We start from the raw sequence: 13,671 nt of genomic DNA on the forward strand, positions 1-13,671 counted from the left end.
TGTATTCTTTGGGGGTTGTATTTGAATTAATGGTTGCTAAGATGTTCACTGTATGTTTTAAAAAGGTTAACTTGAGTTCATAGAATAAACATTGTTATTTTAAAAATACTTTTCCATTTCTGCTGTACCACACCTGTAGAGTGGGCAGTGTGCTCCCCACACCACAATCTATTAAAAGTTGTGGGTCAGGTGAACTCCACAATACACTTTGGGGTTCTCTAAACCCTGGCCCATAACACCAGATTTTAAAACAAATGACTTTCATTGCATTTCTGATGCATATATGAATAAAAACCAAGCATCTCTTAATTTGAAAGAGGAGATGTTGCACTATAGAACTCCAAGCAAACACTTAAAGAACACATCAGGAAATTGTATATTTTGGTGTGTACATGCCTAAGATTTTCCCTCCCTTTATTTTGAAATGTAGAACGCAATGATTTGAGAAGGTAGTTACTAAAGCACTTCTAACCCTAACAGTTCCCCTGAGATGCACACAAAATGCTGCTGTTAGTGAGTTATTTTGGTTCTAGTGTAACAAAGGGTTATCCTATGTCTATAATTTGTCTATAATGTCTCCAACTTTTACCTTTGCTACCAATTATCTAAGCATATGATTCTGCCACCTAAAGGAGTGCATCATTGAGTCACCCCTTGAAAAAGGCCTGAATTTATATAGCACCTTTTACTACCTCAGGATGGCTCAAAGACAGTCTAGACTATTCCACCCCGATGACTAAAGAAAGCACATTATTCAATGTGTAATTAAGCCATTCAAAACTTTATATATCAAATTCCTTGTCACTTCGCCAACCTAATGTTGGGCTGTAATGAGACCATCAAAACACACAACTTAAAACAAAGGCTATTAAATTATATTTTCTCTGTATTTGGTGCAAGCATATAACCAGTTATATGTACATTCAAAACCCTCAAAACCTTTGTAGAAAAAAACAATCAAGAAAATATTTTAAATTTCTGATGCTATATCATTAATTGAGTCAATCATAGTTAAATCTCAAGATTGCTATTTCATCAAAATATTAGGATACTTGGCCTCTCGAAAATGATAAAGATTCCAGTTTTAAAAGGGTCCTTGCTCGTATTTTTATTTGTCAATTTAAGGTTAGTTTTGTACATTAACAGGAAACCAGATTATGGTGTGCTCCCATTGATTTAAATCTGGCACTTGCACTAATCCCTTGACTTCTACCTGTGATAATGTTGTTCATAGGACTATTGATTCAATTTACACAACGGGTCTGTAGTTGCTGAAGATTGTGGAGGTACTGCATCAACAAATATCAGTGGGCTTCGAATCCCTGCCCTGGGTCACTGTCCGTGTGCAGGGACTAGTTGCATTTCCCTCCGACCCATTTCTAAGATAGTGTAAGCCACAATCTAAGTTTCAAAAGGTATAACCATTAGATCCACAAGTAGGGCAGCATGGAGGCACAGTGGTTAGCACTGCTGCACCACACTGCCGAGGACCTGGGTTCAATCCTAGCCCTAGGTCACTGTCCATGTGGAGTTTGCACATTCTGGGGCTGGTTTAGCACAGGGCTAAATCGCTGGCTTTGAAAGCAGACCAAGGCAGGCCAGCAGCACGGTTCAATTCCCGTACCAGCCTCCCCGAACAGGCGCCGGAATGTGGCGACTAGGGGCGTTTCACAGTAACTTCATTTGAAGCCTACTTGTGACAATAAGCAATTTTCATTTCATTTCATTTCATTCTCCCCATGTCTACGTGGATTTCACCCCCACAATGCAAAAGATGTGCAGGTTAGGTGGATTGGCCACGCTAAATTGCCCCTTAATTGGGAAAAAATAAATTTCTATTAAAAAAAACAAATATCAGTGGGGCAGACGAGGTAGTTAGCAGCGAATGAACAGCAGGGCACAGCTGTTTGCTACATTTTCCCTTAAGCTTTGATGAAGTTTGGAACGTACTATAAATTAGAAAGCCTGAAACCATAACACCTGCTCCAGGGTCTCAAGCAGGGCTAACAGGACTAACAATGGCTGGGATTTAACTCTGCTTTAAAGTGGGCTAGAAATTGGGAGGAAAGGTAAATGGTGGAATGCCAATCGCCTTCCAGATTTCCTTCGATTTCATTAGAAGTGGGGATAGATGACTTCCGGTTGCGGTGATGCCTAGCTAGCCGCACGCTTCGGCGGCTCCAGCTCCGACGGACCTTCGGGCTCTTTTAAGAGCCCCAACGGGGAATTTTTCGACGACGCAACCCGGTGTGGGGCGTGTGAGAAGGGAGTCCCCCCCAAACGAAGGAGGAAAAAACCGGCGGCGGCGGCTGCAGCGCGAGGAATCGTCGACCAAAGGGTCAGAAAGAGAGAAGTACAAGATGGCGGCGGAGAAAGCGCAGGCGACATGGGGGCCTGAGCATGAAATTGTGAGACGGTGCGTGGAGCTGCTGAAGAGGGAGGTGCTGACCCCGTTGCTACAGGCAATTGAGGGGCTCAAGGAGACATTAAAGACCCAGGAGACAGAGCTCCGCGTGGTGGAGCAGAAGGTGACAGATATTGAGGACGAGATCCTGGGCCTGGCGGTTAAGACACAGACGCACGAGGCACTTCATGAAAAGTGTACTGAAAGGATCGAAGCCCTAGAAAATGGAGCGCGAAGGAAGAACCTTCGGATACTGGGTCTCCCTGAGGGTGTGGAAGGAGTGGACTGTGGAGCGTACGCAAGTACGATGCTGAGCTCACTGATGGGTGCTGAGGCCCCTCCGGGCCCCTTGGAGGTGGAGTGGGCAAATCGGATTCCGGCGAGAAGACCAAAAGCGGGAGAACCACCCAGGGCGATAATCGTGCGATTTTACCGCCTTAAGGATAGAGAAGAGGTCCTGAGATGGGCTAAAAAGGTGCGGAGTAGCAGATGGGAGAATGCAGTGGTACGGGTATACCAGGATTGGAGTGCGGAGGTGGCGAGAAGGAGGGCGAGCTTCAACCGAGCCAAAGAGGTGTTGCATAAAAGGAAGGTGAAGTTCGGGATGCTGCAGCCGGCAAGACTATGGGTCACGTATCAGGAGAGACACCATTATTTCGAGACGGCGGAGGAAGCATGGACCTTCATCAAAGAAGAGAAATTGGATCGGAACTGAGGGACTGATGCTGCAGGAAATGTTATTGTTAATGTTACGGTGGAAGTTAATTGAGAAGTAAACAGGGAAGGGGGGAGACATTGGGGAAATGTGGGCGCCGGTGAGGGGGGAAAGACGGGACATAGTTGGAGAATGGGGAAGGGGAGGGGGAGGGGAAAGGGAGCTGCGCCATAAGAGGCGGGTCAGGTAAAGGGATGTTCCCGCACCAGAAAGAATAAGGCGGGAAGACAGGCGCAAGGCGGATGGGAGTTCCCCACATGGGGGGGGGTCGAGGAGTGAGCAGGAGTAGCCGGGGTCAGTTGAAGTCAGCTGACTTACGGAAGTAATATGGGGGGAGCAATCATGCTAGAAAGAGATCTAGCGGGGAGGGGGGAGGGAGGGGGGGGGTGGGGGACAACTGGGTTGCTGCTGCGGAAATCCAAAAGGAAATGGCTAAAGAGTGGGTGGGCGGGGATGGTGTGCGACGCTGGGGGAGCGAGCGGGAGCGCGGAGGCGGGATATGGGACTGGCCTAGAGAAGGTAATGGCTAGTCGACACGGGAGGGGGGGCAGGTAGCCCCCTAGTGAGGCTGATCACGTGGAACGTGAGAGGCCTGAACGGACCGATAAAAAGGGCCAGAGTGCTCGCGCATTTGAAAGGACTAAGGGCAGACGTGGTTATGCTCCAAGAGACGCACCTAAAGGTGGCGGACCAAGTTAGGCTAAGGAAAGGATGGGTGGGACAGGTGTTCCACTCAGGACTGGACGCAAAGAATAGAGGGGTGGCCATTTTGGTGGGGAAACAGGTCGCATTTGAAGCAAAGAACATCGTAGCAGATAGCGGAGGTAGATATGTAATGGTGAGTGGCAGGCTGGAGGGAATGGAGGTCGTGTTGGTTAACGTGTATGCCCCAAACTGGGACGATGCGGGATTTATGAGACGGATGCTGGGGCGTATACCGGACCTGGAGGTAGGAAACTTGATTTTAGGAGGGGACTTTAATACGGTGCTGGACCCGGGGCTAGATAGATCCAGCTCAAGGACCGGAAGAAGGCCGGCAGCGGCCAAGGTACTTAAGGGGTTTATGGACCAAATGGGGGGAGTGGATCCATGGCGATTTCTTAGACCTAGGGCTAGGGAGTTTTCCTTCTTCTCCCATGTCCATAAAGTGTACTCCCGGATAGATTTTTTTGTTTTGGGAAGGTCGTTGATCTCTAGGGTGGAAGAAGCTGAGTACTCAGCCATAGCGGTTTCGGATCATGCCCCACATTGGGTGGACCTGGAATTAGGAGAGGAAAGGGAGCAGAGAACACTCTGGCGATTAGATGTGGGACTGATGGCGGATGAGGGAGTGTGTGCAAGAGTGCGGGGGTGTATTGAGAGATATCTGGAGGTCAATGACGATGGCGAGGTCCCTGTAGGAGTGGTATGGGAAGCACTAAAAGCGGTGGTCAGAGGAGAGCTGATCTCCATTGGGGCCCACAAAAGGAAAACAGAGGCCAAGGAAAGGGAAAGATTACTGGGGGAGATTTTAAGGGTGGATAGGGAATTTGCAGAGACCCCGGAGGAGGAATTGTACAGGGAGAGGAGACGACTCCAGACGGAATTTGACCTTCTGACCACCAGAAAGGCGGAGGTACTGTGGAGGAAGGCACAGGGGAGGAGGTATGAATATGGGGAAAAGGCGAGTCGCCTGTTGGCTCATCAATTGCGAAAGAGGGCAGCAGCGAGGGAGATAGGAGGAATTAGAGACGAAAGGGGAGACACGGTGCAAAGGGCAGGAAAGATAAATGAGGTGTTCAAGACCTTCTATGAGGAACTGTATAGGTCTCAACCCCCAGAGGGAGAGGAGGGGATGCGGCAGTTCCTGGACCAATTGAGGTTCCCGAAAGTGGAGGAGCGGGGGGTGGTAGGCCTGGGGGCACCGATTGGGGTGGACGAGGTTATTAAGGGACTGGGAAGCATGCAAGCAGGGAAGGCCCCAGGACCAGACGGGTTCCCGGTGGAGTATTACAGAAAATATGTGGACTTGTTGGCCCCGTTGATGGTGAGGACGTTCAATGAGGCCAGGAAAGGGGGGACTCTACCCCCGACGATGTCGGAGGCGATGATATCGTTAATTTTGAAGAGGGATAAAGATCCGTTGCAGTGCGGGTCCTATAGACCCATTTCATTGTTGAACGTGGACGCCAAATTGTTGGCAAAGGTACTGGCATCGAGGATAGAGGACTGTGTCCCGGGGGTGGTGCACGAAGATCAGACAGGGTTCGTAAAAGGGAGACAACTGAATGTTAACGTGCGACGACTATTAGGGGTGATAATGATGCCCCCAGTGGAGGGGGAGGCAGAGATAGTGGCGGCAATGGACGCAGAGAAGGCATTTGATAGGGTGGAGTGGGAGTATTTATGGGAAGTGTTAAAGAGGTTTGGGTTTGGGAACGGGTTTATTAGCTGGGTTAGACTTCTTTATGGGGCTCCAACGGCAAGCGTAGTTACAGGTCGACATAGATCGGAGTATTTCCGACTATATAGGGGAACAAGACAGGGATGCCCGCTGTCTCCATTGTTGTTCGCGTTGGCAATTGAACCTCTGGCCATGGCGTTGAGAGACTCCAGGAAATGGAGAGGGGTGATTAGAGGGGGAGAAGAACACCGAGTCTCGTTATATGCGGATGACCTATTGTTATACGTGTCGGACCCAGCGGGGGGAATGATAGAGGTTATGCGAATTTTGAGGGGGTTCGGGGATTTCTCGGGGTATAGGCTAAACATGGGGAAGAGTGAATTATTTGTGATACATCCAGGGGACCAGAGTAGAGAGATAGAAGGCTTGCCTCTAAGGAAAGTGGAAAGAAACTTCCGATACCTGGGGATTCAGATCGCTAGGAGTTGGGGAACCTTGCACAGACTTAATCTGACACGGTTGGTAGAACAAATGGAGGAGGACTTCAAGAGGTGGGACATGCAGCCGCTATCGCTGGCGGGCAGGGTGCAAGCAATTAAGATGATGGTCCTCCCGAGGTTCTTATTTGTATTTCAATGTCTCCCTATACTAATCACTAAGACCTTTTTTTAATAAAATAGACAGGAGCATCACGAGCTTCGTGTGGGCAGGGAAAGTTCCGAGAGTAAGGAGGGGGTTCCTTCAGCGTAGTAGGGACAGAGGAGGATTGGCACTACCGAACTTGGGCGATTACTATTGGGCCGCCAATGTGGCAATGATACGTAAATGGATGATGGAGGGTGAGGGAGCGGCGTGGGAAAGACTGGAGAGAAAGTCCTGTAAAGGGACGAGTTTAGAGGCGCTGGTGACGGCGCCGCTACCGATCTCACCTAAAAAGTTTACCACGAACCCAGTGGTGGCGGCAACATTGAATATCTGGGGACAGTGGAGGCGACAGAGAGGGGTGCGGGGAGCCCTGGTGGGGTCCCCAATCAGGAACAACCATAGGTTCGCCCCAGGAAGAATGGATGGAGGATTTCAGAGCTGGTTCCAGTTGGGAATTAGGAGGGTGGGAGATTTATTTATAGATGGGACTTTTGCGAGCTTGGGAGCATTGGAGGAAAAGTATAAGTTGCCCCGGGGAAATTTCTTGAGATATATGCAGGTGAGGGCATTTACTAGACAACAGGTGAGGGAATTTCCGTTGCTCCCGACACAGGGGATACAGGACAGGGTGCTTTCAGGGGTGTGGGTCGGAGAGGGCAAGGTGTCAGAGATTTACCGAGAGATGAGGGAAGAGGGGGAGGAGTCGGTGGGCGAACTAAAAGGAAAGTGGGAAGAAGAACTAGGGGAGGAGATAGAGGAGGGTATGTGGGCTGATGCCCTAAGCAGGGTAAATTTCTCTTCCTCATGCGCCAGGCTTAGCCTGATTCAATTTAAGGTGCTACATAGAGCACACATAACGGGAGCAAGATTGAGCAGGTTCTTTGGAGTGGAGGACAAATGTGGGAGGTGTGGTGGGAGCCCGGCAAACCACGCACATATGTTTTGGGCATGCCCGGCACTGGAAGGGTATTGGAAGGGAGTGACGGGAGTGATTTCGCGGGTGGTGAAGGCCCGGGTCAAACCAGGCTGGGGGTTAGCTCTATTTGGAGTTGCGGAAGAGCCGGGAGTGCAGGAGGCGAAAGAGGCCGACGTTGTGGCCTTTGCGTCCCTAGTAGCCCGGCGCAGGATCCTACTCATGTGGAAGGAGGCGAAACCCCCCGGACTGGAGGCCTGGGTAAATGATATGGCGGGGTTCATTAAACTGGAGCAGATAAAGTTTGCCCTGAGAGGATCGGCTCAAGGGTTCACCAGGCGGTGGCAGCCATTTCTCGACTACCTAGGGGAACGTTAGAGGGAAGACAGATGACCAGCAGCAGCAACCCAGGGGGAGGGGGAGGGGGAGGGGGGGGGGGGTTAGTTTAGGTCAAAGATAAAGGGGTTTTGTTACTTGTGTATTGTTTAAAATTTCTGTATTGTTATTGTTGCGTTTGCTTTGTAAGAGGGGAAAAATTGTTGTTTGGGAAAAAAATTTCAATTAAACATGTATAAAAAAAAAAAAAAAAGAAGTGGGGATAGATGAGGATAACTTTCCTATCCAGAGGCCAATTGAGGTTCTTAAATTATCAATTTATGGCCAATTAAGGCCCGATCCTGCGCTACTGGTATTCTATGTGGGGAGACTACTCAGTATAAGCTTGTCGTCTCCCTGCAGGCGTAGGAGAAGAGCACGCCCTCCAGACTGGGCACCCTGTCGTTCGCAAGGGCACCTGGTGGCATAGGTCACCCCAGCTGAGAGACCCCCTCCCTGCCCTCCACAATAGTTCCCTCTCCCTGCCCTCCACAATAGTCCCCTCTCACTGGAACCTTTCTTCCTGGCCCCAGAAAGCACCACAAGCTTAGCTTTACTCCATTGTCTCCTTCATGGCATCGAATCTGGGACCATTGCAGTACCAGTTGTGACCACTGTTTCTGGTGGCACTGTTGGGGCTAAAGAGCTGTCCATCCTCCAATTGGCTAGAAGTTCTTGGAGATGAGACGTTTATCCAAGACACGAGAGCCCCAATTTCAGGTAATTAATAGCCTATTTACCAGTTCGAGTTTCCAGAAATGGCCGTGGTGGGGTCGCCCCTGGCTTTCCGGCTGCTGAACAGTGCTACTGCCATGACCAATAAATTCATCCCAAAATGTGCATCTCCTTAACCACATCAGATTAAAGCATCATTAAGGAGCAGAGTTTGAACCAGGAGTTTGGGCGGCATGGTACCACAATGGTTAACACAGTTGCTTCACAGCTCTAGGGTCCCAGGTTCGATTCCTGGGTTGGGTCACTGTCTGTGCAGAGTCTGCACGTCCTCCCCGTGTCTGTGTGGGTTTCCTCCGGGTGCTCCGGCTTCCTCCAACAATCCAAAGATGCGCAGGTTAGGTGGATTGGCCATGCTAAATTGCCCTTAGTATCCAAAAAAGTTGAGGTTACTGGTTTACAGGGATGGGTGGAGGTGTGGGCTTAGGTGGGGTGCTCTTTCCAAGGGCTGGTGCAGACTCGATGGGCCAAATGGCCTCCTTCTGCACTGTAAATTCTATGATTCTCTGAAATGCCAGTTAGAATGTAGAGTTCAGTATCAAATCACATTCAGAAATTGAAATATAGATTGTAGTGAGAGGAAGAGGCAAAAGGGTATAAATAGTTACACATTTTTAACGTTCCAACAATAATTAAAATCTGAAAGAATGAAATTCCACAGATGTAAAAGTAAATTTTCAGAAAGGCTGAAAGGTTATTTGACAGTACTTAAGACTTACCATTAAGAACCTTAAAAGGTACTCATAATGGACCTAACCTAACACATCCAGTGTTTCCTACCTATTGGTTTCCTGATGATGGACTGTTTGATCATATCACATCCCATTCCTGATGCAGGTTCAAATCGCTTTGATCTCTCTTCAAAAAACCACTCACCAGTGACAATCCTCAACTGTCTGTTTAAAGAAAGAACAATGTAACAGCAGCTTCTGGACACAAGAAGTAACTCTTAAAAATTGTTAAGTTTACATTTTAATTTAAAAAAAATATTTGGCCTTTTGTGTTGATCACTGATAAGAATTGTCACTAGCGAAATCTGCCAGATAATTTAGAAAGCCTGACAGTAACAATTTCACACTTTTGGCATAGTTGCCCTTCCAGTTGTTGGCGTTCACACTTCCAACTATGGTACGTGTGCCATACAAAATATTGCATGCAGACTCCATGATGTCTCCAATGTTTTCTTGTGCAATCACATGCAAGTTCGGGTCAGGTATGAGCTCACTCGAGCTCTTTGAAACTCTGGCCAAGATTTATTTATTTTTTAACATTTTGTGAAGGCATTTATGGTTTTCGAACAACAAAAGATACAAATACAAATGTAAACATAATTCAGTGTGTAACACACCCCTCCATCTCCCACTACTCATGCCTAAGCTAGACAAAAATAGCCTAACTTCCCCTACCATGGCCAAGACTATTTTTATGTAGGGGAGGTCTGTGAATCATGCACCTTTACACCCCATTTTTCAATTTGTTAAATTCATTCACTAAATTTAATTCATCTGAGATATTAGTTTTCCAAATACATCTGATGGAATGCCCTGTATATTGGGCATGATCACAGAATTATTACAACAAAGATTAAGACAGGAAACTGAATTCATTTTTGATGGTTGCCACTCTCTCTCAAAGGGTCAAGAGAAACTTAATGCTAATATTTTCAGACCTTTTCCGACAAAACAGTGCCATGAAATAAACAATATTACTAAGGGAAAGAAAGTAGTGGTCTGTGTGCCCAAATACAAAATTCCTCTCCACATTCATTTAAAGGAAATCGTCAAATTTTACTAAATGATTCCCAATTAAGAGGTGTTACTCCAACCTTTCCTTGCTCAGAGGCCGGAGCTAAGGATGGTGAACAGTGTTCAGTAGGAAACTCACTTGTTACTCAGAGAAGGAGTTCAGCATCTCTGTGCCCAGTCTCATTGGATCAAAAAGTAGTTGATCAACTCATGCATGTCCCAGTGCTTGCGAACAGCAACCCAGTTTTCTCTGTTGGGGTAGGCATTTGATGGATCAGGAAATGCCCCAAACGTCCTTCCTCCCCAGAGCCCACTGAATTCTTAATTTGGGTCTGGATAGGTCCTCCGTATAACTTCTTGTCATGAACCTGGTGTCTCTGATAATGTACCAAATGCTCAGTACCATTCAACAGTGTTCTTAGAGTAATGCTAAAACTTACAATCTCCTGACCTAAAGATGACAGTACCATAATAATTAAGCTAAGTTGACACGATCTCCTTCCTTCCTTTGCCTCTTCTTCGCCACCACCTCAAATTTATTTTTCTCTCTGAACTGCTCTTCTCTTTTCCTTTTTACCCTTACTCTTCTCCCTCATGTTCCTTCTCCCTTATTTGCTTTCTTGATCCATATTTTTGTCCTTTTCTGTTCAGTGAACATAAGTCTTTGCATTTTCAGAATGCCTTTTCAATAACGTAAAGAAGCACACTTGATCTTTTTTTCCTCAATTTGTGCCTGTTACTATTCACCTCCCACTCTGTCGCTCTAGATAGTGGTTAAGGACTACAACGTAACAATTTCACAATTTATCTTCACACTACAAACTTGCAGAAACTGAGAAACGCAGTGCCTGTGCATCTCCCTACTTCATCACTCCTTTTTTCAAAATAAAAACATGAACCATATTTACTATTTTCTTACATGGTTTCATTGGGGTAATTTTCATCTTCTAGCGAGTGGAACTTCCAGCTGCTGCGGAATTCTCCTGACTTTCATTCCATTGATTTCAAATATGCTACAAGGTACAAGTGTTAAACAGAGATCCCCGCAGAAGCCCAAGCTAGCAGGAAGAATGCATGGGAACCAGAACAGTTCAAAAAATAGATCCATGGGCAAACTAACCTAGCAATTAGACTGGCTCAGAGGACAATACCAAAATCAGCACAAACGAGCAACGATGGATCGGGAGTAAATTAAATGATGTATTCATTTTATTGCACATTTCTAAAACTTTATGCAGAACTTTTAAGAATTAATATTAAACCAAATTTACAAAGAGGGACAGCAACATTAACACAAGGGAATATCTTTTAAAATGATACCATGGCAAGCATGGAGGAGAAGCTCAGAGTGAATAAAGGGAGAAGAGGGAGAGGATGGAGAGGGAGAGATTGGTGGGGGAGATACGGAGGGTGGATAGGAGATACGCGGAATCCCCGGAAGAGGGGCTGCTGAAGGAGCGCCAGAGCCTCCAAACGGCGTTTGATTTGCTGACTACGGGGAAAGCTGAGGCCCAGTGGAGGAAGGTGCAGGGAGAAGCCTACGAGTATGGGGAGAAGGCGAGTCGGATGCTGGCGCATCAGTTACGTAGGAAGGGGGCGGCTAGGGAAATTGGAGGAATCAGGGACAGAGGGGGAAACACGGTGCGGAGTCCAGCCAAAATAAATGAGGTCTTTAGGGATTTCTGCGGGAACCTGTACAAGTCAGAATCCCCGGAGGGGGGAGAGGGGATGCGGCGGTTCCCGGACCAATTGAGGTTCCCGAAGGTGGAGGAGGGACAGGTCGAAGGTTTGGGGGCCCCGATCGGGATGGAGGAGCTGGTTAAGGGGTTGGGGAGCATGCAGGCGGGCAAGGCCCCGGGGCCGGATGGGTTCCCGGTCGAGTTCTATAAGAAGTTTGTGGAACTGTTGGGTCCGTTGCTGGTGAGAACCTTCAACGAGGCGAAGGAAGGAGGGATTCTTCCCCTGACGATGCCTCGGGCACTGATCTCGCTTATCTTCAAGCGGGACAAGGACCCGCTGCAGTGTGGCTCGTATAGGCCAATTTCGCTCCTCAATGTGGATGCTAAGTTGCTGGCGAAGGTCCTGGCCACTAGGATTGAGGATTGTGTCCCGGGAGTGATACACGAGGACCAGACGGGGTTTGTGAAGGGCAGGCAATTGAATGCGAATGCGCGGAGGCTCCTGAATGTGATCATGATGCCCTCGGAGGGAGGCGGAAGTGGTGGCGGCAATGGACGCGGAGAAGGCCTTTGATCGGGTGGAGTGGGTGTACCTGTGGAAAGTGCTGGGTAGGTTTGGGTTCGGGGAGGGGTTCTTAGGGTGGGTCAAATTGTTGTACCAGGCCCCAGTGGCGAGCGTATCGACAAATCGGCTGAGGTCAGAGTACTTCAGACTGTACTGTGGGACGAGGCAGGGGTGCCCCCTGTCCTCCCTGATGTTTGCCCTGGCAATTGAGCCGCTGGCCATGGCACTAAGGGAGTCTAGAAACTGGAGGGGGTTGGTCCGGGGAGGGGATGAGCATCGGGTCTCATTATATGTGGATGACCTGCTTTTGTCTGGGAAGTCTTTAGGGGACAACAGAAAGCTACTAAAAAAGCCATAAAGAAGAGCAAGGTAGACTATGAAAGTAAACTGGCTCAGAACATAAAAGCAGATAGTAAAAGCTTCTACAAATATATAAGACAAAAAAGAGTGGCTAAGGTAAATATTGGTCCTTTGGAATATGAGAAGGGAGATTTAATAATAGGAGACGGGGAAATGGCTGAGGAGCTGAACAGGTTTTTTGGGTCAGTCTTCACAGTGGAGGACACAAATAACATGCCAGTGACTGATGGAAATAAGGATATGATAGGTGAGGACCTTGAGATGATTGTAATCACTAAGGAGGCAGTATTGGGCAAGCTAATGGGGCTAAAGGTAGACAGGTCACCTGGCCCTGATGAGATGCATCCCAGAGTGTTAAAAGAGAAGGCTAGGGAAATTGTAAACGCACTAGTGATAATTTATCAAAATTCACTAGACTCTGGGGTGGTCCCAGAGGATTGGAAAGTAGCAAACGTGACACCACTGTTTAAAAAAGGAGATCGGCAGAAAGTGGGTAATTATAGGCCGGTAAGCTTAACTTCGGTTGTAGGGAAAATGCTGGAATCTATCATTCAGGAGGAAATAGCGGGGCACCTGGAGGGAAATTGTCCCATTGGGCAGACGCAGCATGGGTTCACAAAGGGTAGGTCGTGTTTGACTAATTTGGTAGAATTTTTTGAGGACGTTACCAGTGCAGTAGATAACGGGGAGCCAATGGATGTGGTATATCTGGATTTCCAGAAAGCTTTTGACAAGGTGCTACACAAAAGGTTGCTGCATAAACTAAAGATGCATAGCATTGAGGGTAAAGTGGTAGCATGGGTAGAGGATTGGTTAACTAACAGAAAGCAGAGAGTGGGGATAAATGGGTGTTTCTCTGGTTGGCAACCTGTAACTAGTGGGGTCCCTCAAGGATCAGTGTTGGGCCCGCAGTTGTTCACAATTTACATAGACGATTTGGAGTTGGGGACCAAGTGCAATGTGTCAAAGTTTGCAGACGACACTAAAATGAGTGGTAAAGCAAAAAGGGCAGAGGATACCGTAAGTCTGCAGAAGGATTTGGATAGGTTAGGTGAATGGGCTAGGGTCTGGCAGATGGAATTCAATGTTGCCAAGTGTGAGGCTATCCATTTTGGGAGGAATAACAGCAGAATGGATTATTATTTAAACGGTGAG

The 13,671-nt window shown here is 47.7% G+C and overlaps 1 protein-coding gene across 3 annotated transcripts in view; it reads right to left on the reverse strand.

Annotated features, from left to right (window-relative positions):
* The window catches only part of sytl5 (synaptotagmin-like 5), a 338,284-nt gene that overhangs the window by 66,336 nt on the left and 258,277 nt on the right, over positions 1-13,671 (reverse strand). For all 3 annotated transcript variants that reach the window (XM_072513889.1, XM_072513890.1, XM_072513891.1), the window contains one exon: positions 8,948-9,063. In XM_072513889.1, coding sequence (XP_072369990.1) covers positions 8,948-9,063 — 116 coding nt within the window. The remainder of the gene's footprint in view (positions 1-8,947; positions 9,064-13,671) is intronic.

This window comes from Scyliorhinus torazame, chromosome 8 (assembly GCF_047496885.1).
Source record: "Scyliorhinus torazame isolate Kashiwa2021f chromosome 8, sScyTor2.1, whole genome shotgun sequence".
NCBI lineage: Eukaryota > Metazoa > Chordata > Chondrichthyes > Carcharhiniformes > Scyliorhinidae > Scyliorhinus > Scyliorhinus torazame.